Source organism: Castor canadensis, chromosome 12 (genome assembly GCF_047511655.1).
Source record: "Castor canadensis chromosome 12, mCasCan1.hap1v2, whole genome shotgun sequence".
In the NCBI taxonomy this organism is placed as follows: domain Eukaryota; kingdom Metazoa; phylum Chordata; class Mammalia; order Rodentia; family Castoridae; genus Castor; species Castor canadensis.
The window spans coordinates 47,220,523-47,246,911 of NC_133397.1; the positions used below are offsets into that span (position 1 = coordinate 47,220,523).

General features: G+C 41.3%; 1 protein-coding gene across 7 annotated transcripts in view; it reads left to right on the forward strand.

The window, feature by feature from the left end:
- Sptbn1 (spectrin beta, non-erythrocytic 1) overlaps nt 1-26,389 on the forward strand; it is a 173,006-nt gene that overhangs the window by 87,895 nt on the left and 58,722 nt on the right. For all 7 annotated transcript variants that reach the window (XM_020184677.2, XM_020184675.2, XM_074049714.1 and 4 more), the window contains one exon: nt 16,695-16,846. In XM_020184677.2, coding sequence (XP_020040266.1) covers nt 16,695-16,846 — 152 coding nt within the window. The remainder of the gene's footprint in view (nt 1-16,694; nt 16,847-26,389) is intronic.

Sequence of the window (26,389 nt, forward strand, 5' to 3'; positions counted from 1 at the left end):
AAAGAGAGGAAACACAGTGTCAGGTTATCTTTCTTTCTTTCTTTTTTGAAATTGATTCTGTGGAGAAGACAGCCAGTATGGCCCTTATTGAGCAAACCATATACAATAATACCACAACCCAAAAGTTTCTGATAACCACCCAAATTCCTGACCTTTAGGAACTTCTCTGTAGTAGGATTAGCATATTAAGCCACTTTCCCTGTAGCCATGCTCAGGGCTACAGGTGGGACATATCAGGGGAGTACAGTACTGCTCTTTGGTCCTGCTTTTAAATTGAGAAAGTGTGTCTGTTGAATAGAGTCTGAAAAGTGCCTTCCTGAGTCCAGAGATACCTGACTATTGACCGTTGGGTTTCAGTATAATGTAAGTCTTAGAGAATTGATGGGAATTGTAGGAATCCGTTTTAGCCAATACATTAAGACTTAAATGACTATATTGTTTGTCAGGCTTTGAGAGAAAGCACTTTGTGACAGAGAGATCCCAAAACTACAAGTAAATAGACGATAGCAGTTAACTGTATTGACTTTGGAAACAGGTTCTAAGCCCAGATCTTGCTGGACTTGGATGTTTTCTTTATCCTTTGTCAGGGCAAAAGCCATTGCTGAGAACTCTCTGGTGTTGCTAGGACCAACCAACCTATGTGACCTTTCTTAAGTAAATAATTAACAGGGGCCTAGTTTCATTTACATTACAGTCCTAGGTGGAAGAGATTTCTGGGCTGGTTCTGACAGCCTCTGGCCCAATGGGGAAGGAAGCCAATACCCATAGATTTCAAGCTTCTGAATAATTAGAGGGAACTCCAGAATGGTTGCTGGTGATGACCAAAAGGCCATTTTTCTTCAGAGAAAAACTCAATTTGAGAGTTAACTCTGTGTGACTTCATTGTCATGTATAGTGTAGATTTCTTTTCTGGTGGTGGGTCAAGTGTAGAGGTTAAAGGTAAAGCTAACTATGTGGAACTATAAAAAGCATCTGGAAACTAAGCAAACCAGCAGCACTCAGAGGTTTCTGGCCCAGTTTGGCAGGCACCTTTCATTTTTTATGTCCACTCTAGCTGTTCTTAGCCTATTTCTTAAATACACAAAGAACAGATTGTTCCACATTATTTGGAAGACAATTCAAAGTACAGACCTTGTGATTTGAGAGAATCAATAGAGTTGACATCACCTGCTTATTTGTGTGTGTTAATAATAGTGTTATAATACTGGTATTTATTCTCAGTCTTTAACAACAACAACAACAAAATCCTCCCTCCATTATTTCTTGACAGATTGGGAAACTTAACTGCCAGTAACTAGTTGATTTGGAAAGGATTTGGGTTCTTACTGCATACTTGGGAAAACTACTAGCCCAGGGCGGCTGAGATAAGATGCTCACATGATAAAATTTAACTTTTTTATTTTTTAAATTGACAAGATTATATATCATGAACAACCTTTTGAAATATGCATACAATGTGGAATGGCTAAATGGAACTTAGGAACAGGTAACAAACTTACGGTAATACAAGTCTGGAATGGAGAGCAGTAGTGTGCAGTCCATTAAGTGCCTCTCCTACTCCATAACCTTTCACTATTCTTAGTGCTAGGGAGGAGGGGAGGACATCTCTGAATGAAGACTGCTCCATGAAGGCTTCCAGGAGACACAGGTAGTGACTCCTCCCCGCTCAGACATGGTGTCCCCTGGTGCTGCTTTTGGGTTAATCATGGCTGTAACTGAGCTGCCACTGCCCCTTGCTAATGTGGTTCCTCCTCCTGGGCTGGCAGGCCAATCCTTGAGAAGCCTAGCTTTTATGCTTTCGTTTCTTTGCTTGGGGGTGGGGGAGTGGGGCTATTATTATTTGGTTGGTCTTTTTTTTTTTTTTTTAACCTTTTATTTGCCCTGAGTCTGGGACCTCTTTGAGGCTGAAGCCCACAGTTGAAGAAAAACTGTCCCAGGACTGATGTAATAACAGGAATAAAAACCTTTTTCCCTTGTTATTACTGCTTCCTCCTCACTGACTAATTAGCCAGCTGCTGCCGGTCTCATTATACTTCATTAATCCTGAGCATCTGTCTATAGAATTGCCTCAAGATAAAAAGAGGAAGCCAGGCTAAACATTTTTCTGTTGCTGCCACTAATTACCCCAGGCCATACTTTTTATTAATTATTCACTCTGCTGGCTTCCAAATCCTATTGAAGAGCTTTCCCCATTCCAGACAATAGGTGCTTCACCTTTCTCTGGCCACAGACATGCTGCTGTGTGGTTTGGTGTATGGGGTACCTGTAATTATCAAGGCCAAGAACAGGGTGGCTCTGGAAACCAAGGTAAAGGGAAAACACATTTGGAAGTTGAGGTATGTGTAATCTTGGCTTTTCCAAAGTCTTCAGTCTATACCCATGCAGGCTTATGCAAATGCAGTGGTAAATTTTTTCATCTGTTTGTTACAAAGCTTGCTTTCTTAAGGTAGTGGTTTCCAGAATGTAAGATGTATCAGTGAGGCTGGGATGGGAGAGAGTAAGGGATATTGTGCAGTATCAAAATATTTTGAAGTGGAAGATGTCAGTCTTAGGTCTGGATTGCTGGTGCCTCTGAGCAAAGGTTCCTTGATAGTGCAAGATACTTGAATATATTCCTCCCAGGTATCATGCCAGGGAAAGGAGCACCTTTCTTGCCTAATGGACTCAAAAACAATTGGAAATATAGAGGATTCTTCATGATGAGGTTGTCTGCATTGAATCATGTAAAACTCTGGGAATGATAGCTTAAGAAATCAATTGTGTTCTCATTAGGTGGGGAAACCATACTCAGCATTCAGGACAGAACTCCATTTCATCTCAGTCGCAGCCTAAGGTTCTTGCTAGTGTAGAAATCTCTAGAATAGTGGGGGCTTTGGAGTCAAACTCCTGCTTCCTTTGTGACTGGGGGCAAATCACTGAACCTCTAAGCCTTAGTTTGTTCTTAGGCAAAGTATGTTTGGTGGTACGTGTACTTCACACTGTGGTTGTGAGGCTTAAATGAGTTAGTGAGTTGCTTAAAAGAATGCCTGGCCCAGCCATCATTCAATAATCCTGACTGTGGGGGCAGGTATGGGAGGTAAAGAGTTAATTCTTCTATCAAGAGAGCTCCTGTCCAGAGAGCTTCCCACCTATATGGTATGGACCCCCATTAGGCTCTGGTCTTACCCTGCTGCTGATTGGTGGTGTCACCTAGACTCAGACCTCAGCTGTGAAGCTGACTCCTTGACTCACTTCTGGCCAGTTGATTCTGCAGTGCTTTGCTCAGTCCTCTCTTGCCACCTGTTCCTTTGCAGTGTATTCACCTGTTGATGAGGCTGGGATTTGTCATTAAACTAAATTCCTCCTGCACCCATTCACCTGTTCTTAGTTTCCATTGTTTAGTGTAGCAGTTAAAAGACTTGAAGAATGGAATTTGCTTTCCTGTAGATATCTCAGGTGGAAACTCAGTAAATAAAGGATATAAAACCGAGTTTTTCTGCCTGAAGTGCCAGTGAGAAGTTGCTTGACCTCTGGGCTTATACTTTGCTTCTTTTGTGTTCTTTGCTGGGAATATGGAAACTTCTCCCCTGGCATCCAGAAGCCCTCTGTATTTCTTCAATGAATGTCACTTATTTTTTTTTTTTAATTTATGTTCTCACTCCCTGTCTGTTAAAAGGGAAGTATTAATGTTTGTTTGCCTTATTATGCTTATAAATGTTGTAAAAGGTTAAATATTGATACATTACTCCTCAGAAGAAAGATATGAGAAACCAGGGCAGCATTTTATTTATTTTCAACTATTTATTGAAGGCAGCAATACACATATGACCTTTTGTGGTGCCCAAGGAGAATTTGTTTTCCTCCAGCCTTTGTATTCCTACCCATCAGTCTCAGACCTACTGGTGAACCTCAGTTCTGTTATCAAATAAAAATGAATTGTATATTTTCCCCTCAAATGAAAATGCCCTTTAAAATTTTCCAAACTGGTGTGTACTCATTTTAAACAGTGCAGAAAAAATATACAAGTGAAAATGTCCCTCATCTTTGCTTCTACACTCTGGAGATAACTGCTAATAGTAGAAAATATCCCCCCATATCTTTTAATGCAATAAATTACAATTAAATATTCACAGGACCATATACAATGTTCTCTAAGGGATTTGTGTGTTGTAATAATACATATGGCAATCTTCCTTTGCCTGTGTCCTGCAGGTTTCCTGGATTCTTTTTAATGCACACGTTATTCTTTTATGGATGGACTATATTTTAATTACCAACCCATCGCTATTGTTGCTGTTCTTTTGTATAATTATTTTAAAAATCTGTAGTGCACATGTTGTACATCTTTGTGTTCTTGCACGTATTTCTAGAAGGTGAATCTCTATAGGTATGATTGGAAGATGGAGGAAATACTTATTTTAAGTTTTGATACTGCCTTCCACCATCCACATACAAGGGAGTGTGCCTGTTTATCCATGCCTTCAGTAAGTGAGAGGATTTGCCTTTCAAGTGTAAGGAGTAGGGTTATAGTTTTGTTTTGTTTTTCACATATTTCCACCTAATCCTGAAAGGGGAGCCTCTGCTATCTGCAACCCCGTGAGAACATCTTTGAGCCTCCAGCCCTTCCCACCCAGATCCAAGATTATTATCTTTATAGGGGCTATTGAGGAGAAACAGCTAAGGTATTCATTAAGCAGAAAAATGCCCTGAAGAACAAATTGGTAGAGCTATAGGCTTCCCAAGCCTATTTAGGTAACTAGCAATAAGACCTCTCCTATGACAAGGTTGATTTACCCTCTCCCACCCCACCCCCAAACTGGCAAAACTACAAATAGCCTGGTCACCACACCTGTTGGAAGCATCCGACTTGATAGAGATAAGCCTTGGGGTGGGGGTGGGGTAGGGGGGAAGTGGGGTGGGGAGGTCTGCATATGGGTGTACCCTTGAGGATGTTATTTACTTTATTTTCTTTTGTGGGAACAAATTTGTATTTAAGTTTAGCATCAGGTTTAAGTGTCCAGAACAAATAAAACAACAGAAAAACCATTTTCCTTTTTTGTATCTGCTTTTGTTCAAAGCTTTATTTTTTCATTTGAAGAAACTTAAATTTTAGGTAGATGAACAGTTTTCAGATAAGAAGATTCAGCACTAGCTGGGAGCTGGTGGCTCACGCCTGTAATCCTAGCTACTCAGGAGGCAGAGATCACGAGGATCAAGGTTCAAAGCCAGCCCTGGCAAATAGTTCAAGAGATCTTATCTTGAAAGTACCCAACACAAAAAAAGGGCTGGTGGCTCAAGCAGTGGACTGCCTGCCTAGCAAGTGTGAGGCTCTGAGTTCAAACTCCAGTACCGCCAAAAAAAAAAAAAAAACGATTCAGCACAACCCATCCTGGTCATCCCTTGCACATTGCCTTCTATAAAAGTGGGGCATCTAGCTTTAGTCCATGTTCTTAATAATGAAAAATGGGTTTTGATTTAAAAACAACAGCAACACTAGTGCAAGCTGTTGACTAAATGAGGTCATTTCTACCTTCAGTTTTTCTCTTTTATTAAAACAAGGCAATATACATTGCTTGCCAAAACTTTGTACTATTTGGCTTTGCTTTCAAATGTAACCATTTATCCTATGGGTAAGGTTAAGAAAAGCCACAAAGTAAGTTAGTAGAACTGTGTTTTTAGTGATTGACCCTGTATATAATTAATTTTTTCATTTTGCAGTATCTTAAAAGTAGCTAAATGATACTTGGGTGTTTCAGTTATCTAGTATAAATTCTAAAGGAATTTGAATTTACTCCTTAGGTTTTAAAGGAGACAAAAAAACCTTATGGGAAGGTGCATATTTCCATCTCCCCAGTACCTGGGATTACAATTGTAAGCCAGCACACCTGGCCTAAGAACTCTTCACTTAATGCTTTGAAGTGTCTGCATACTAGTCTCTCAGTAAATGGTTGCTCATTGGCTAATTAGTTAACCCAAGATTAAAGAAAAAAAAAAAAATGACAGGAGGTCTTTGTGGCCGAATTTGGGTATTAGTTTGTATAACATTTGCTGACATACGTAGAATAATTGTTTAGGTGGTGGAGGGTGAGTTAAATATGCATTGTACATTGGGTCAGAGTTTATCATTTAATAAATTACTTCCTGGATGGAGACTACTCTGTGAAAAGTGAAATTTTGGTTTAATTATTTCTGAAATTCAAGTGTATTTAGACAGTCCTTAGCTCCTTCCTCCCCAAACACACAGGAAGTCTGCATGGACAACTGTGATTTTGGAGTTTGGGTTTCGATTTTGGAGTTGGGACAGTCTTATTTATTTATCAGTGTTATTTCGACCCTGATAGTTTCTGCATGGGTCATGGTAGCTGGTCAAAAGGATTTTAGGTGATTAATTTGTAATGTTCATTAGGACAGAGGTCAATTTTTAAATTCTTTTCTGTTTATGTTCATTTGTTTTTAAATATAATTGTCATGAAGTAGAGCCTTGTCATAAATCTGCAATTCCAGATAATAAGTTGGCATTGCTGTGGTTTACTTTATTCCAAAGTGTTAATCCTTTGCAGATTAAATTTTCACATATAATTTTGTTCGAAGGACTTCTGTGATGTCTTTAGGTTATTTCAGATGAAAGTTCCATAATTAATTCATTCAGGGAGCAATTGTTTCAGTAAATGCCATACTGTCTATGAAAAGTACACAATTTTCTGCACTAGTCTTCCCCTTCCCATGTGTCTTTCTGGTTTAAGAGTCCCTGGGACCTTAGCTGTTTTGATTCAGTGACTGAGAGTTAATTGTGGTAACCTCTGATAAGCAGAGCTGTCAAGAAAGGATCCGCAGGAGCTGTGCTTGGTGTGTTGGTCTCATTGGCAGCATCAGCCTCTGGGCATGTGTGCAACAATGTTAAGGTAGAGAGAACCCTTTTGTATGTTGAATATCTGACAAGAGTAGACTCTCCTGTGTGAGAGGGAATTGTTTTTCCTCCCTGCACTATTGGCCTTAATTCTTTTGAGCTTGATAAGTCTGGAGACCTGGAGAAGGTTGATAGTCATAAGAATGGGCCAGGGTGTGCACTTACCTAACTTTTAGATCATTTGCATGGTCTGCATAACACTATGTCGTCCTGGTTTTTTGTTTTCTTTTTTGGTGTATTGCACAAAAAAGAAACATGTAAATACGAATCATTTCTTATTGCCTCCACTAATTCCAAAGCTTCTACTATAAAAGCCTACTGTTAGCCCTTGCAAATGAAGTATAGTCATGTTCTTCATAATGACTTTAGGTCAGTGGACCACATACCTGACAGTGGTGATATGATACAGCCTAGCTGTGCCATAGGCTTATGCCATCAAGGTTTGTCTAAGTACATTCTGTGATGTTCACATTACAATGAGTTTGTCCACAGCACATTTCTTTAAATGTATCCTTTTCATTAAACTATGCATGACCATAGACGACTTTCAACTTTACCAGTATATTTGTGCACCACGTGATAGACTGGCTTAGAATATAGTTACTGCTTCTTTAGAAAAGTATCACACAGACATCTCTCCCCTTTGTTGCCATTAGACTTATTTTCATAAGTTTTATCTTTGGTGTTGCTATTACGGTTGCTGCTCTTTAAATTTTTCTTTCCTATTAGGTCTGTATTAGTGTTAGTTCTGCTATATAAATTTAATAATAATAATAAAGGATATGATCTTTCTATAGTTCTAACTTTATGTATACTATAAGTCACCTTCAGTTCACCTTGAATTTCAGTGTTGGGGGAAGAGAGGTGATGGTGAATGAAGTTATCCATTAAGACCCCAGCCCAGGAGACTGAAGCATGTGTGGAGGCTTGGAAAGCTGGGAAATAGCGTTGAGTTGTCCTGACAGGTGGGAGTAGCACATGCACTATCCTACTGTGTCAAGGTAGCCAGATAAACACCCTTCAGCTGGGGAGGGAGAAGAGCCCAAGGTTACCCACTGCCTCACCTGACCCATGGACAGAGTCCTGGCAACAAGACTTTCAAGAATGCATGCCATTAACTTTTTCTGTAAAGGGCCAGATGATAACTTAAGTTAGGTTTTTGGACTGTCTAGGATTTCTGTAGCAAATTGCCCCACCCTTCTTACAACCCCCTCAGCCTATAAAAATCTTCTAGCTCCCAGGATATATAAAAACAGTCTATAATTTGAAGTTTGCTGACTTGAAGTGATCTTTTAAATCATGAAGAAACTGACCTGAGATGGATGCTCATGATTTTTTTCCTCTTATTTGGGGGAGGTGATATTTTGTTTTCCTCAGGCAGTGTGGAATGGTGCTATGAGAAGGGCATTGGGATTCTTAGGGTTCATATAGATGTGGTTCCTAATCCTGGGTATATTGTTGCTAGCAGCATGTTCTCAGGTTATTCACCAGAATTGTCCTGTGCCTCATTTTCCTCATGTAGTTAAAAGCATGTTGTAATAAACACCCACTGGTGCATAGGAACAGAGTTGAGCTCACTCTATCCCTCATCCTAATTCTTCCTCATCCTCATTCTCCCTGACTGCAGTTCCATGCTGCTTCCTCCCATTCTATCCTGCAGAGAAGAAGAACAAATTACCAGGCTCATAATACAGCTTCCTGTATGTGGAAGCTGTTTTGTAGTGTGCCACCCATTAACAGTTTCTGAATATTTTTCATGGGATCATATTTCTGTGCCTTAAGAGCATTTACTTTCTGTTTCTTTACACTTTGTTAATTCACACTGGTTCTCACCCCAGCTCTCATTTTCAAAGAGGTATTATTACTCTGCCAATTTGTTTTTTATTTATTGATTTATCTTTTGGTGGTACTGGAGTTTGAATTCTTAGGACTTGTGCTTGCTAGGCAAGCGCTCTACCACTTGAACCATGCCTCCAGTATCTGTCCATTTATTTATTTATTTATTTTTATTTTTAAATTTTTTTATTGTTGCACTTGGGGTTCAATGTGACATTTACTAAAGTTCTTATACCATGGTTGAATTCACCGTCTCCATCATTCTCCTTTATCCCCCCCCCCCGCCCCCAAATGCCCATTTGTTTTTAGAGAAAGCTTCCGTCATAGCCCTAGCCTCCTCCATAGTTGTGGCTTCTTACAGATTCAAGGTGCTCACCTTCAGGTATGACCCTGCCAGGGAGGCAGCCCTTTCTGGAGTTAAGCCTGAGGTTCCCCTGCAGTACCTTGATTTCCATGTTGGCAAAGTTGGAGTTGTGCAGTCTAGGTGACAGGTCTACTGTAAACTGCAAGCAGGGACTGCTCAGTTGGTGCAAACTGTACGTGCATATTATACAGACTCACACTTGGTTTTTAGTCTGCACATTAGACTTAAGTATTAGCAGAGAATTGACTATTTGCTGCACGTGCTTTTAGAACATATGTATTGATGTGTGTTTTGTCCATGAAGCTGTTTAAACTGTTAGGAAAAATATTTTAACACAAATTCTATTTATATACAAATCAGCAAACATGAATTAAAGGCCCCAAGACACAGGGGAGGCCTTCAGTCAAAAGATTAGTTTCCTTCCTCATGTTGCCTCAAGATAACAGTTTGATTCTCTTTTATCAGTACAGCCAGTTGCCTGTTTCCGGTTTCCTGCTCTGTGTTATTTTGTATGTTGCTCTTGGGAAATGGTTTATTTATTTTTTCAAGCTAAGGCACACATGGGAACTCCACCCTATCATTTTCTTTTTGTTTGGATTAAGATTCTTTTATTTTATTAACAATTCAAGGATTAAACTTTAATGGATAAATTGTTAAAATTGGTATAAATTAAGTCTTATACGGCATTTGGCCTGTTTGAGTCATGTTTAAATGTTACAAAATGTTAAAATGATGGAGTCATACCCTGTGTATTTTGCACATTCCCAAGTATGTGGTGGAAATTGGTCAAAACAAAACTAAATTAAATTAAAAACAAAAAAAAAGTTTGTCAAGCCTCTTAACTTTGTACTTCTTTTCATCTGAAAGTACCACAAAACTATTATTTTATATTTCAAACATTGAGGAATAATTACAAGAAAATTTAGTTGTGTGCTTGCTCATAATTTACTGTACAGTGCTATTTAACTGCTTACAGTCTGTATGGTTGGGAATTTCCTCCTTGATTTCTGGGGACCACTAGCAGAAACAAGATTTATTGAGAGCCTACCTGTTGGGCACTGGAGGTTTACTGATCCATTCAACAAATATTTATTGTGTGTCCACTCTCTGCAAAGTATATGCTAAGGCTCTAAACAGCTGTAGAATGGAGTTCTTATACCCTTGAGGCAGTTATAGACTAGTTGAGGAGATAGGACGCTAGACACATAATAAAAAGATGAGATAATCACTCATCAAATGGTGATTGCTGGTCAAATTGGTGACCTCTTAGAAGAACTAATTTTGGTCTGAATCTTGAAGAAAGACTGTGAGAAGAGCCTAGCTCAACCCTGACTACTTGGGAGCCAGAGATTGGTATGATAATTGTCTGAAGTTAGCCTAGGTGAAGAATTCGGGAGACTCCCATCTCAAAGCAATGGCTGAACCTTGTGGCATGCACCAGTCATCCCAGCTACACAGCGAAGCACAAATAGGGGGATCACAGTCCAGGCCAACCTAGGAAAAAACAAGACACCCCATCTCAAATAACCAATGCAAAAAGAGGTGGTGAGTGGCACAAGTGGTAGACAAAGCTGGTACCTTAGGAGAGGTTCTTCAGGACCTTTGGATACCAGGTTCAGAGATTTGAACTGTCTTGTACATGGTTAGGAGTCATTGACTGTTCAGTGCAGTAGTACAACTTTGAAAAACTGTGTGGGGAGGATGACAAGGGCAGTGATGCTTAAGGTGGGTTGGAGTCACAGGGCAGGAAAACATCAGAAGGTGGTGGTGAATCTGGGTACTTACAAGATGTAGTTGTGCATCATAATTCCTTTTATTTGACTGAAGAATGGGAAAGACAGAGCTAACACCCAAGACCCCCAGCAGCATTCCAGCCCTGCCACTGCTGCATGCTAACACTCATTGAAGATGAGAGAAAAGAGCTAACACTCATTTGGAGATGTCTTCTTGGGTTCCACCTCAATGACAGTTGCTGTGAGAATTTAACAAGCTTTGAAGAAGTGTATATTGCTATGCAGATGCATGATGCTGTTCGTGTAGAATTTCACTTGTCAGCTTCTAATCCCTCCAGGAGTAAATTACATCAGTGTTGCCACTCACTTGAGGGTGGATTTCCTCTGCTGCTTGGTAGTTCCCTTTGACTAGTAGTTGACTAGTTTTGTATAGCTAACAACCTACCTGTCTGAGCCTTCATACTCTGAACCACTTCTGGTTCCTAGGTTCTCAGTGCTCTAGGGATATTTTGGTGAAATTGGTACTTCTGGGAAGCTTATTTTGAAAGCAACATTAAGAGTCCTTGTAGACTGCTTCCCAAGCTCTGGTTCTGGTTCTGGAAGGCTGCTGATTCTTTTTGTCCTTTCTTCATCTGGTTTCGCACTTGGTATCTTTGGATGTTCAGAGCTGTGGCTTTCTTGAGTTCTCGTACATTGTATTGCTAGGTATGTGATGGCTAGGCTGCTAAGAGGTGGTGGTGTCCTCAGGTATGGTCTTGAATTCCACATTTGATAATCATCACAAAGAGACATGATGAGCAGTATTTTTACCTGAAGGCCTTTACATGGAAGAGTGAAGAGGCCTATTCTCTGTAGCTTTTGATGGTATAGCAGGCCTCAGAGGACCACAGAGATGGATCTAGTCTTGATGGAGACACTGCTCTAACAGTTGGAGAGTTACTCATTGATGAAGCACAGTCTTAAATAAGGATTTGAACTAGGATGGTGAGGTGGTGAATGGTTCTCAGTCTTCTATCATAGAAATAGGGTTCTTCAGTGTTGTGAGGGAGGCATTCATTGTTGCGTAGTGTTGGATACCCTGGCTTTGGATCCAGCCTGTATGGAGAATAGTAGTTCCTACCTCTACAAGCAATTGTGAAGCTTTGTGAAGTACTGAGATCAGTGTCTGGAGACACAACAAGTGCTAAATGAATGCTGTTACTTTAATAAAAAGGAAAAAAGCCAGCCATTGTCTTTCTATACATCTTTCATATCTAAGAATGCTTCTTTGCTGGACAATTGGATTTAATGAACAATTAAAATAATCTGGACACTCCTGTGTACTTTCCCTCCTATCATTTGATACTGGGCAGCCTTTAGGTGAGTCCTTTTTTTTTAATAATTTTTTTATTAGGATATATTCATTATACGGGGGGGATTCATAATGACAATTCCAGTTAGACTTACATTGCACATTATTTACATCACCACCATTGTCTCTCTCCCTCAACCCTCTCTCCCACCCCACTTAAAGCAGTTGCAGGAAGTTTCTTAGTTCTGTTTCATATAGGTATATGAAGTCCATCTAGTATATACCATCACCTTAATCTCCTTCCTTTACCCTCTCCCCCTCCCACTAGTAACCCCACCCCCCAATTTTACCTATTTTACAGTCCTGGTTTTCGTTACTAATATTTAAGTTGATGTTCAAAGGGGTGTCTCAGGGTATTCCCACTGTGGGTATACTTTACTTTGGTCCATTCAGCCCCTTCCATTACTCTCTCTTACCCCTTTATCTCCTACCTCCCATTTTTCAACAGCTTTCAATATACATCCTTATGTGCTCTACCTTCACATCTTTTTTTTTTTTTTTCATTTTTCTTTTATTATTCATATGTGCATACAAGGCTTGGTTCATTTCTCCCCCCTGCCCCCACCCCCTCCCTTACCACCCACTCTGCCCCCTCCCTCTCCCCCCCCTCAATACTCAGCAGAAACTATTTTGCCCTTATTTCTAATTTTGTTGTAGAGAGAGTATCAGCAATAATAGGAAGGAACAAGGGTTTTTGCTGGTTGAGATAAGGATAGCTATACAGGGCATTGACTCACATTGATTTCCTGTGCGTGGGTGTTGCCTTCTATCTACCTTCACATCTTATGTGATATTACTGATGCACTGTCATTCTCTTTTCCTTTCCCTCTTTCCCTCTTTTGATAGAGTAGTTCCACTATTACGAGCATGTTCTACACCTGGGTTTGTGTATGGTCATGCTTGTTTTTGTGTATATGTTTTTGGATCTATAATTGAGCCCTTCTGATATGTAATATTAATATAAGATAGGGAGTTTAGGGGACAAACACAGCTGTGAGATACCCACAGAGAGCAGAAGGGCAGAAGTCTTGTTTCTAGGAGGCGCCACCTTCCAAGTATGGAGTAGGACTGGTTGGGAACCTACTCCAGCCAGTGACAGGTTTGGCTGTGTCAACTTCTTGGAAGGGAGGTACGGGCATGCTTTGACTTGGCAAAGCAATACAAGACCCTGCAAAGGCAAGAGGAAAGTGAAGGTGGCATGAGGGGAGAAATCTCCACCATCGTACTGACCCTGACCAGGGCTGCCCCTGTTCCCTAGCCATGCTACTGCTGGCCACTCTGCTGCATACCCTTTGTGGGCCTAAAGGCAGGGAATTTCTGCTGTACTGGAGCCAACATGTGAACCGTCAGACTCAAAAAAACCTTTGATGTAGGCAAACAGAATGATGAGTGAATAACCCCCTAACTGGATGTCCCTCTCTGGGACATGCAGTTTAGGACACTATTAATGCCAGTTCCAGTTGGTGTAAGCCAGAGCTCTTAAACCAGGGTTTCTCAGCCCTGATATTGTTGACATTTGGGACTAGATAATTCTTTGTTGTGGAGAGCTGTCCTGTGTACTGTAGGGTATAGCAGGATCCCTGGCCTCTACGCAGGAGCACCTACCTCAGTCACGACCGTCAAAAGTGTCTATACACATTGCCAAGTGTCCCCTGGGGGACAAAATAGCCCCTAGTTTTATTGTTGGTTTTTTTTATGTCTGGTCTAAATAGCTAAGTCAATATGGAGCTTGTAAGGACTCTTTCTCCACATCATCATAGTTGACTCATAGGCTGGAAGTTGGCCTGATTCCTTCTGCTGTTCAGCCAGGGACAACAGCTTGAGTGTGGAAACCCTCCTCTGGATTGTCTTCCGAAGTTTTTGCCAGAGGCCTTCTGTTACTCCATAGGGTCTGGCCTATGTCCCCTGGCTTCTCTGGATGGGGAGTATAGGGGTGATGTCATTTAGCTTTCCCAGGAAGGGTGGAACAAAAGACAGGGTCCCCAGGGACAGGAGCCTCACCCTTAATTGGACCACCTCAACTGGATTTTCCCCTCCATCTGGCTTCAGAAGTATTTGTTGTTCCCCAAGTGTTCCACTGTAAAAGAACACACTAGCTGGCCTGGCTTTATGTGTCTCTGCTCATTTTCCTGCATCTCCTGTGTCATAGGGCATTAAGATCTCTTGGCAGAATCTTTGTGCCTTTTCTAGTACGGTAAGCTCCAGGAGCTTAGAGCCTGTGTGATCCTGTGTGATATTTTTCAGCACTCTTACCCTATCTGAAGCAGGGGGGACCAGATGGGCTGCAGGGGTGGGAGAGGGTGACAAAGGAAAATAAAAGTTCTTGTTCCTTTTAATTTATTTTTAAATTTCTCTTCCTTATATTCTTTCCTCCCTTCTTCCTAGGGTTTTTGAGGCACACAGCTGCTCATGGGAACTCGCCTTGGGTCTGTTTTGTTTCCTCTCAGTTCTCTCTGCTCCAGTCCTTGACCTTGCTCTTTGCTTCTTCATGGGGAGATAGGTTGGGGTTGGGCTGTAACTCTTCAGGGTAGGGTGCAGAAGGGGTGCTTTTTGCTGTAGTCTGATGCAAATCCTTGGAATTTCCTTGTAAAAAAACCTAATTTAAGACCTAAAAGAAGTTGGCACTGTTTCTTTAATGGGAGATGCACCCAAAGGAGTGACAGTTGGCTGAGGAATGCGTTTTGCTCTTGTTCATTTAGAAATACTTTAATCCAAGCAGGTTTTCATTTTGATCTTGCTCTCTTGATAGCCTGGGTGTGGTAGTGACTTTGAGCCCCAGACCCTTCATTATCAGCCATCAAGGGCTTTATTAAAGACATTTTCCAACTCTAGTGTAGCCCATAAAGGATAATATTGTTTTTAAAAATTAGTTGGTCTTAAATACATCTGAATGGGGAGTTACTTGCCTCCTGGGTAGAGGCCATCTGTGAAGTGTACCTAGCAGAAGCTTGATGCGTCTGTATTTTTCTCTGGTTTTCTAAAACAGTCAACCTTCGGCTGGAAAATGCAGCTTCTTAAGTCACTGTAGTAGTAAAGTTACCATCTGTCATGATGATTATGTGATTAATGATGCATGTGTTCCTTTCCATGTGACCTGTCATAGTATTACTGGCACGGGACCTTCTCCAGGCTACAGTGTGCCTCTCACTGCCTTTCCTTCCTCAATTCTGCCCCTTTTGATCCTTTGTTTCTGATTGTCTTTTGTCCCTGGGGAAAGGCCCTCTTTCTGTCTGGACAGGCTGTTCCTTTAAGGAAAAGCTAGACCTCTAGGAGCAGGTAGCCAGGTGTCTTGGCAGGTGCCCCACTGGCTAGTTGGCCTGCCAGGTTGGCAGCAGTAAAGGCTCATCTAGCATTGTCTTGCCTCACTGTCTCCTATTGTAGGGTTGATGAAGGCCTGGGCAAAGCCTTACAGGCAGACCTTCCCAGGATAGTGGGCTGTTTGCTCTCTCTCTCTGGCCAGCCTAGAAACCCATCAAGCACACTCAGACCAACAGGGACATGCCCCATCTGGAGGAGTGGCTTTTTCCTGCCACTCAGTGGTTTTAAAACACATACGAAATTTTTGGGCTCTGTGCTCCTTTTTTTTTGTAGAGTTATACATAAACATCTTTGTGGGTTTGGGTTTGAACTAAAAGGAATGGGCTTAGGTTCTCATGGTACTAAAAACTGGGTATGTAGTTGTCAGAGGGTAGCTCTCTAAAAAACAGAGTCAGGGAGCATACATCCAGGGCATGCTCTAGATATCTGTTTAAGGTCTTCACCAGCCTGTGCTTAGAGCATTCTGAAGAGGCATGAAGTTTAGAAGTCTGTTAGTATGGGATGTGAAAGTCTAGTTCTGGACATAGGTCTCTAAATCACTAAGACTTGGAAAAATTAATACTGTTTTCTAGATGACTTTAATTTGTAAATACCATACTTCAAGCTGTAAACAAGCAATTGCTTTTTTCATTGAATGGTTGAAGTTTGGAGGTGATTGCTGTCCGCTCACTGAAGAACATTTTGTTGAAACACTGGGCCCAGGCCCATAGATTGCCAGATCTCTTTGTACTCTATCTTGTCTTGTGCTATTTTTCTCTGTTGTCCACAGCATGAAGGTCACTAGTGAATTTATCTGGTCAGGTATTGCTTAAGGTTTTATATGTGAGTGAAGCCATTTCTAACTGTCTTCTGAGCTTTTCTGTCCTACATTCTTTATGTACTGTGCACTTTCTCCACACCCACCTTTTGAAGGTGAATGTTAACAGAAGTTGTACGGGTCAGATATTACAGTACTGGGCAGGATTGCAGAGGCCTCCATCATCCGCTGCTGCACTCTGCTGGTGGCAAGCCTGGGGGCTCCATGTTCAAGGATTGTCTATTCCGTGTTCCCAGAGTGATGACCTCAGTTAAGAGGAATGAAGTGGAGGTTTCATTGCAGTGGATTTTGCCAGGCCTCTTTTGGCTGGGTTTTTGTGGCCCTGTTGGCATACACCTGCTGCTGCCAGTGCTGGGTTGGTGGTAAAACGAGCTCTTCTCTGCTTACAGATGAGCGCGAAGCTGTGCAGAAGAAGACCTTCACCAAGTGGGTGAACTCCCACCTTGCCCGAGTGTCCTGCCGGATCACAGACCTGTACACAGACCTTCGAGATGGACGGATGCTCATCAAGCTGCTGGAGGTCCTCTCTGGAGAAAGGCTGGTAAGTGGGAATGATAGTGTTTTATCCCAAAGATGGGAAAATACTTTTGAAAAATCAGGTGTGGGCTTGTCTTCTGTTGAATTCTGCAATTAATAATATTTTTGCAAAAGGGAATCTTCATGAGTGAGGCAAACTCTGGGAAAAGCTCCAGCATCACATTCAGAGTCTGGGTGACATTCTTGAGCTGTAATAAAGTGGCTATTTTCTGGTAATTTGTGAGGTTTCTGCCTTTGGTCATAAAAATCCTCCTTTTTAAACAGGCACAGAAATGGAAGGGCCAGACTTGGACTCTAGCTCCAAGATGAGTACTACTATATGAGATCATGGATGATTTCTAAATTTGTATCTTAACTGATTCTCTGGAAAATCTGAGCTGCTATCTCAAGGTGGCAAGAATTGAATTCAGTGGCTTCTGATGTTTTTGTTTTCCTCCCTGCTCTTTTTGTTTTGGGGGTGGAGGGAGAGGCTGATACTTCGCTGTCTCCTTGGTAACAGAGCATCTGATGAATTCACTATGCCCTTTTGGGAAAGGCAGTTGTCCCTGTTCTGTTTCCCAGAGTTGCTGCGGCCCTCTCTGATGTGACTTGTTTATGCACCTTAAATGAGAAAAGCTTAAGCCAGTCACTGTGACTGACCCAACAGGTTTTGTCTTGTTGTATTTCCTACCAGAGCACATGTAGTTCCATAGGTGGCAGTGGGGCTGAGCCAAGAGCTGACTGACAACCAGGGATATAATCCCACATCTGCACTGACATCACCAGGAAAACAGACGTTAGCATCTGGCAAGGCTACCAGAAAGCCTTATTTCTAACTTGATCTCCACTCTTAACTTCACAGCTGCAGTGGGTCTTTATGCAGGTGGATCCATACACCTGACCACAAGCAAGGGGCTAAGGTTGTACCTTCCTCTGTTACTAGCCCACAGACAAAATTCCCTGTATGAACCTGAGTAAAAGTGGAGCCATCGTTTTCTGTCTTCCTGCCCCTTTGTTGAAGAACAGGGACTTGGCTTTAAAAACCAGTGAAGCCCCCGGCTTGTCCATACTGAGTTATATCACTGCTCTTTGTTCCCTGATCATGCAGGTGTTACTACCTCATTTTCTTTTGAGTTTATGGGTTAAACTAAACAAATGAAGAATCCTCTACTCAAAACCATAATGACTACAAAAAAAGGTGGTTGACTTGTGATATGGAGGCAGGAGCAGTGAGCCCACATGGGGAGGGCAGACAGAACAGTCAGTTTATTGTTTTTGAAGTGAGACTTGTTTGAACATCTGGGCTAGAATTATTGTGATACAAAAACAGAATTTTTATAACCAGTCTTTTCTTCCCTACCTCTCAACTTTTTTTATTTTTACTTTTTGCTGGTTAACTGCTTAACCTAGCATTATTGTTTATTGATTTTTGTTGTTGTTGACTTGAAAGTAGCTAAAAAAAATTCATTAACGATTACGAATTAGTTTGAACATCTATTTTTATTTTATTTATTTTTATTCTAATATGGTCCTATCTTCTAGGCTGTAGGGATTGTTCATATTTGAAGGCCCATAATTCTTGTATACCAAGAAGATGGTCCTTGATAATGTCCATATAATAACCCTTTATTCTGAACAGGGCAACAAAAATACTAACAGGGAGAAGAACAAAAACCAGCAAAACATAATTCTTAGTGTGTGTGAATACCTTCCTCTTCTCTCTTTATTTGTTGGGAGCAGTAAATATTGTTTGGAGTGACAAAAATACCTATGTCTATAGGGATAAGGAAGAGAAGATGGCTACCATCTCTTCCCTCTTAGACAGTCAGTGTTAGAAGTCTCGCTTAGCAATGACATAGCACTTTGTAAAACCTCAAGTGCTGTAACTTCATATCCATTCCTCACAGCTATCCTGGATTATAGGTTTTGCAGTCCAATTGTTCAAATTCCAAAAGTAAGCGTAGTGTAGATAGAGTGAGCTAAAGCTCTCGTTCATGTGAACTGTGTATTTGCAGTCTCTTTGACCTTATGATCTGTTTGGTTCATGAAACTTTCTGGAAGGGGTACAAACTGCACTCTGCTGTTAGGCCTCAAGTTAGAGACCCTCCTGGCAGGAGATCCTCCCTGAGGGCTTGTCCCAAAGGATCCTATGTATTCAGATTCTAAAACTAATGAGGTGCTTAGAGCTTCCAGCCTGTGTAAATTATGTCCACAGCTAAATGTGCCATCAGATAACATTCAGTCAGCACTGGGCTTTCTGCACCAGTGATCTAAAACCCTGGGTAACATAAACATTTGCACTCCATCTGGAGTCCTGTCTCAGTCTGCTGGTGTTTTAGCCCCAGCACTTAGGACCAGCTTGGCAAGTAGATAACAGATAAATGCTTAAGAGACTAGATTATCCAAATTTATTCTATTAATAGATTCCTAGATTCCTTTACAGAGGAGAGGGGTGTGTGTGTGTGTGTTTCTATTGAGTGAATTTCAAAGAAATATTAGTTTAACAACCCAGAAAATTCTATCCTAACCCTGCCCTGGATTTTGGCTCCATAGAATTTGAGTTAAATTTGAGAAGGTTTTAGGTAGACATTTGTATTGTCAAGGAACATAATTCTGATCCATTATAGAACAGAAATTTGCCTAATCCTGGCTTGAGCAGACTTGTGTCCAGAAGTGTCTTCTCTCTCTTTGCCTCAGATATGTCAGCTCATGGAGCAGTGAGGAAGGTGTGAGCTGAACCTGAAACTGCTCCTGACTGGGATTAGATTGATGAGAAAGAAAACCATTTATTTCCAATGTCTTACTCTGAAATCACTGTGAACTATAACTCTTCACAGAGGTCTCATTTCAGAACTCTCTTAACGTCTAAGCCACCCTTTCCTTTAGCATCACATTGGCAAATAAAAATATGAGTACAGGACCTGTGCTGTTCACTCTGTAATTGGACCTTGATAACAGTGCCAGATGAGAATGGGACTTGGTGAAGGATCACCCAGAGCAGCACTGATAATTGGAGGGAAGAGAGGACCTGGTGTAATATCGGTAGGCCAGCACTTTGGTGGTGAAGTTATATGAAAGGTCACAACCAAGGTTAGGAACTTGCCTGTGCCTTCCACTTTCCCTTTATGGGCTTCCCCAGGCAACAGGGATTCTAGGGAAGATGGCCAGTTTTCTGCCAGACTAAGCCCACCAGTGACTGAGAGAGTGGGGTTCTCAAAGACCTGATCTCCCAGACCCTGATGTTTCCAGTCACATTTGTCTTCTTACTCCATTTGTCAGTCTCTGAAGAAGAGAAAGCAACAAAAAAGGCTGTATTTATTTATTTATTTTTGCAACCATTAATTCTAAAAAGAGCTGAACTAGGTAGACTAGATTTGCCATGAGATTTGTTGAGTCTTAAATCATACATTTAACTGCTCTGAGTGAGTTTCTTCATAAAGCCTTTGTTAAGAGACCATGCAGGCATGTGTTGTTTGTTGAAACAGGGTTTTGTGGACTGGCCACAGAACCTATCTGTTTTCCTAAATAATATTTTTAAATGGGAGAATTTATTTTAGGTACAAACAACCAGCCACAGAAAGGCTCACTCCCTTAGAAGTTACACAAATGTGGAAAGTGAAATAATAGAGATACCATAAGCTAAAGTGCCAAATGAATGGCCTCAAAGCCCTGGCATTAAGAAGAGGAAAGGAGCCCTCTGGATGAAGGGTCCAGAAACCTGTAGGTGGGTAGGGAAGGTGAGCTGGGCCAGGAGGGAGCTATTGAGAAGTAGGGAGCCCGAGGACATGGGCTCAGTGTTAGGTAGAAGAAAACGTGTGAAAAGCACACAGCATGGACTAAGGAAAGGCACTCGGTAGGCATCAAGGGCTTTGTTATTGGGCAAGTGTTCTGGCTAAATCAGAGTTCCTTTCTTAAAAGAAGTGATAGCAATAACATCAGTATATCTAGTTTTTAGGATTTAGAGTATTGGCATGCATCTCATTTGGTTCTCAGAATCTAATGAAGTGGGTAGCTTAACTGCCTCTGCCTTATAGAAGAAACTGAAAGGCCAGTGTTACTAGAACAAGATATGACTTGGACAGTAGCCCACTCTTCTGTCTGCTGGCTCCTCCTTTCTCACTGAGTCCTTAGGAATGGTACCGATCAGGGAGGAGAGAGGCGGAAGTTAAGGGGACTCAGTGTGGTGTTCTCTGATGAGCTTTAATTGGGCAAAAGTGATAATCTTCTGAAAGTTCCAAGTTTGAGCATGTAGGGAAAAGTTTGAGGCTAATGTAAAATGAATTTGGCTTTGTAACCTATCAGAGGTTTTGGAATTAATGCCTTCCATCTACCGTATTAAGTGGAGGAATGTTTTATTTTTTGTTTTTTGGTTTTTTTTTTAAGACAGGGTCTAGCTGTATAGCCTAGGTTGGCCTCAAACTTGAGGTCCTCCTGCCTCTCAGCCTCTCAAGTGCTGCACCACCACCCCTGGCTTAGTAGAGTGGTATGTATGTATGTAGATCTAACTTTGATTAAAAGACAAAAACATAAATGTTGGTTGCTGGCTTATCCCAAGGTCAGTAGTGTCTTTTCTTACTCACTTGTCAACTGAACAAGAGATAAGCCGGCATTTTAGAATTCATCTTGCCTGTTGGCAAGTCCTCTGCCCTGAAACACCTAGCTTGTTCTCTATGGCCAAACATGATCACTGAGTTAAATCCGTTTGCTTTGAAGGCATTGTATTTCAGAGATACTCAGGAGCCATCAAAGCCGGCAGTGGTGTGTGTAGCGGATCTTGTCCATCACTTTCCAGGGCTGGTCTTCTATCTAGCACCTTGACCCATAGAAAGGCATTGCTCCGGGTGGCTTCAGGTTTCCTTTGGACATCTTTGGAAAAACAAGGGGAGCGTGGAATTGCCAGGGTAGAACAGAGTGGCCCAATTCCCCAGAGACCACCTAAACACCCTGTTGGAAACTCTCCATTGAGTCTTCTCCTATTCAAAAAGGAAACCAAATGGGTTTCCTGGACAAAGTATTTGTTCTCTCTTTCCTACTCTAGACTCTGACCAAAAAAACAAACAAACAAACAAAAAAAACCTTGCCATTGTGCTTGTTCCATAGTTGTGCAAATCCTGAAGCCCTCCCTGCATAGTGTAATTGACCCAAACTCAAGACTAGGTGGGTAGTTGGAGCAGAATGAGGGTCTAAGAGGGACCATCAGCCTCCTCTGCTCTCTGGGGACTTGGGGTCTATGCAGAGGGAATTAGCCCACAGGCATTCAGAGTCTCAGAGGTAGGGCTTGGATTGGTGGCTCTAATAAGCAATTGGAGTTATATTTTCAGACCTTAGAGGTATCTCTTTAGCACCTTAATTCTCTCTCTTGTTTTGAAATCTAAAAGAAGACAGGACAGATGTGTTGTTGGCATAGATTCAGGACAACAAAGGACCTTGGGAAAAGAAAAACAGGAAAAGTGCCTGAAAAAGCACAGAATGGGGATGGTGATGTTGGGAGGTGAAGGATAGCTTGCTAAAATGATTTAAAGGAGGATCAGTTCAAGTAGGCATTTTCTAAGAAGAACCACCACCCTGCCTACAATGCCCCCTCTGGATACGAGTCCTTGACCTTGGTATTGATCCTTGTCTCCATGTCAGTGGCAGTTCATACTGTCCCATCGGGAATGACAGAGGATAGAAATGCACATGTTGCCATGGAAACAAGCCTGTGCCACACTAGAAATCTGGTGATAATTAATGGAGGCAAGATTTGCCATGCTTCTTTGCTGGGAGGGATTCCTCAGCGAATTAGCCATTCTGGGGGTGGGGCTTTAGAAAGTGTTTATTGCTGAGAGATGTACCCTCCTTCCTCCTTCCATTGTGTTTAGTTTCACCATTGTTATCTCTTCTTCCTTTTGAGAAGATGAAGTTTAGTGATATAAAAATAGTTCTTTAAAAAAAAAAAGAAAGAAAGGAAAACTATTTGCCAGGTGGGAACTGAGTCTCTTCCTTCCTTTCTCATGGAAATGCTTCGCACTGTTCCTTGTATTCTGCATTGTGGGTTCTTGGTGTAACAAAGAGAATGAGCTTTCAAATTTAGTTCACCACATACTAAGAAGATGGACAGATTACTTCATCTCTCTAAGCCATCTGTAATATGGCAAGTCCTTGTCTATAAAATGGCAAGAATAGTAATTACTCTAAATCAGTTGTTTTGAGGATTAAATGTGATCATGGCTATAAACCACCCAACAGGAGAGATGAACACACAGTAGTTGCTCTGTAGATGTAGCTAAGAATTTTTAGATATTGATGTCCTGATCGTGTTCCTGTTTATAACTGTGAGATCATTATCACCTCTTGTAATTAATTTCTTAAATTATCGCTTCCTGAACTTGCTCAAGTGATGTGCTTTAGACATTTGAGAAATTATCTCTGAAGCAAATAGAAACAAGATAATTGATATACTTGAGCTTTAATCTCCCCTGCCTTATTTTCTGGGGGTGGAACCCAGGCCTCATATGCTAAGTAAATGCTTTTCCACTAAGCTACATACCCAGCAGCCCACCTTTTTTATTATTATTGTTTTATTTTGAGACAGGGTCTCCATAAGTTGCCTAGGCTGTGCTCAAACTTGTGGTCCTCCTGTGTCAGCCTCCCCAGTAGTTGGGATTTCAGGTGGGTACTACCATGCCCTAAAAGCTATCATCTTGACTCTTGTACCACCATTAAACCTTGCCATGTCTTATTTATTCTTTTGTTGTAAAAGGGGTTAATATTCCACTGAAAGTGGGTGCGTTTCAATTATGAAATAGGGGAAGATACTTTAAAAATATGAAGGTGGTTTAGTGAGATAATAAAGTAGCTTTTATCACACAGTCGAATTACTTTTTTTTTGCTGTGTAGCAATAATGATAATATCTATTTAAAATCTCTGTAAATCATAAAACAAGTGGGATTGTTTCTACTCTTTGATTTACAGAGTTCTTATAATGAATAGAATGTACAGAAGTCAAGGTTTCCATGTTTTCTCATCCTCTTCCCATTACCATTTTATCCTCCCCTCCATTGGAATACTACCAGGCAGGCACATTTTTCTCCACCACTTTTTTTTTTTTTCTTTCCAGACTACAATTCAATTTTGAGTGTCAAGATTAGAAGAATAATAGTCACCCCCTTACTTGGCACATTTTTCTTTGGGTTTTACATTTGCCTTTCACTTGGTCAATTTTTCTGGCTCTTCTTGGGAGAGTTCTAGACTCTAAACATTCTTGCTGTCTGTAGAGAAGTATGTTATCTCTGAACAGTTTGAAATCCAAGTGACATAGGAAGAAAAGAGAGTCCCCTTTTTAAGTAGAATATTTTTGGAGGAAAACACTTGAGGAGCCCTTTGCTAGTAGAAAGACACTGGGTTTAGAAATGCCACAATAGTTAAATTTACCATTTCGTTTATTTAGAAGCCTGGTGAGGTAATTGTCAGTATTATCCCATTTTATAGATGAAGAGTTCAGAAGTAAAGCACTGATTTGCTAGAAAGTGTGGAAATTGTAATGTGAGCATCAGAATCATTATTTCCTATAAAATATTGCCCAACAAGAGCATATTGTGTGATCTGGTTTGCTTCTGTTTGGTGTTTCAAAAGATACAAAGACAAGGAGCATTAGGACAATTACACATAACTTTAGAAGAAGAAAAGCAGACCTCTGCCTCCATCTGTGTATGAAGAATGCTTTTTTCCTAACAGTTTTCCATTTCTTTTGGTGGGGTCTGATCATTGGCCAGAAGAGGTTTACCTGCCATCTTAATCTTTGTTCCCTTGTCTCATGCTGTCATGTTTCTGATGGTTGGGCCTTGATGACTTGATTTGCATCCAGGTCTGGAATGGACCATCCTTAGCTCATCTGGCATGCCAATCAGCATCATATGAGGTCCCTGGGATGTTCATCACACTAATTCAACCTGTGGGAAAGCACAGTCACCCTCACCCCACCCCTTCTTCACATGGAAATGCATACACATTCCCCAAGAGATTTTATAGTTTCCTGTTTTTTGTAAGGAGAATCTGAGAGGACGCTTTCTCTTCTGCATTTGTTTGAATGTGATTATTTGAGATCTGGGTTTTTCGGGATGAAGTCTGAAAGAACAGTAGTTCTGTTCTTCGTCTCTTTCTTGTGATCCTTTCACTTCCATCCATGCTGTTGCCCTCACTCCTGTTTAAGAAATAACCATTTGTACCTGGTAGAGGTGGACTCGAGAATACCTGTTGCTGCTAACAAAATACTTTTGCCCTGCCTGCTCTGCAGGAGGAGCAGGAGGAGTTGGATGGCTCATGGTCTTCACTCCTCAGGTGCACAAGCACTGACCCAGGGGAGGAAAAGGCCTCTGAACAGGAAGAAATGCCAGAAGCCCCTGTGCTATTATTCACACACCTTTCTTAGAGACAGCTTATCCCATCCTGACTTTGAGCAGAGTTGAACCAGGAACATCATTCCATCCTGAAGCTACCTGGCTATGACAGGAATAAGGATTGCTGTGAATAGTCACTATTTTAGCAGTGAAAAGTAATCCAAGACAAACCAAAAGACCACATATATGAGCACCATAGGCAGAGTTGTGTGCTGCTTCTCATCCAGGGGAGCAGCCCTATCCTCACCATAGACAGCACTGACCCTACACATGGCTCCTCCCAAGAAAGGAGTATAATGACCCTGGCTCAGGAGCCTGGTGGGCAAACCTCTGAATGGGACAGAGAGCAGAGCACCAGTGTCAGCCTCACACAGCTCTGCAGAATTTTAGATTGAGACCTCTCCTTTCTATTTCACATCTGACCTTTTTTCTGCCTCGTTAGATTGCTTAATTTTCATGTAATGTTGTCATCTGGCATAACACAGTAACAAATTCTACTACTTCCCATATACCTAAATTAAATTAGTTTTCGAAGTTTCCAAAACAGAAACCACCCCCCCACTTTGGTGTAAGGAAGGCTTTCACAATTATGGGAAAAGCTTAAGTTTTACAGATATTTCTTTTTTCATTGCTATTATTTGGAAATAGAATTTACCACTTGTAGTAAGGCCTCCACTTATAATTGCTTTCTTTCTTTCTTTTTTTTGTGAGACGGGTTTGAACTCAGTGCTTCAGTGCTTCTTGCTTGCAAAGCAGTGCTCTACTGCTTGAGCCACACCTCCAGTCCATTTTGCTCTGGTTATTTTGGAGATGAGGGTTGCTTGAACTGTTTGCCTAGGCGTGGGCCACTGGAATCTGGCAGCTGCTTGTAATCTTATTTCCTCAGTGCCAAAGAACATGTGTTCATTCTTGCATGTCCTTTTCTGTAGAAGAAAAGATAGTATGAGACGGGGGAGACTTGAAATGACCACTTGTTATTCAAGTAGCCTTTCTTTCAAATGTTTTCCAACTACAAAGAGGGAAAAGCAGAAATGTATACAATATTAGTGTAAGACTTGCTGCTGTCTTTACCTAGGTGTGCCTAGGTTGCTGTATACCTGGCCACCTTTTCCCCATGAGGTCAGCTCATTTGTGGGGGTTGAAGTCACTGTGCACATGCTTAGTGCTCAGAACTGAACCAGAGACAGCT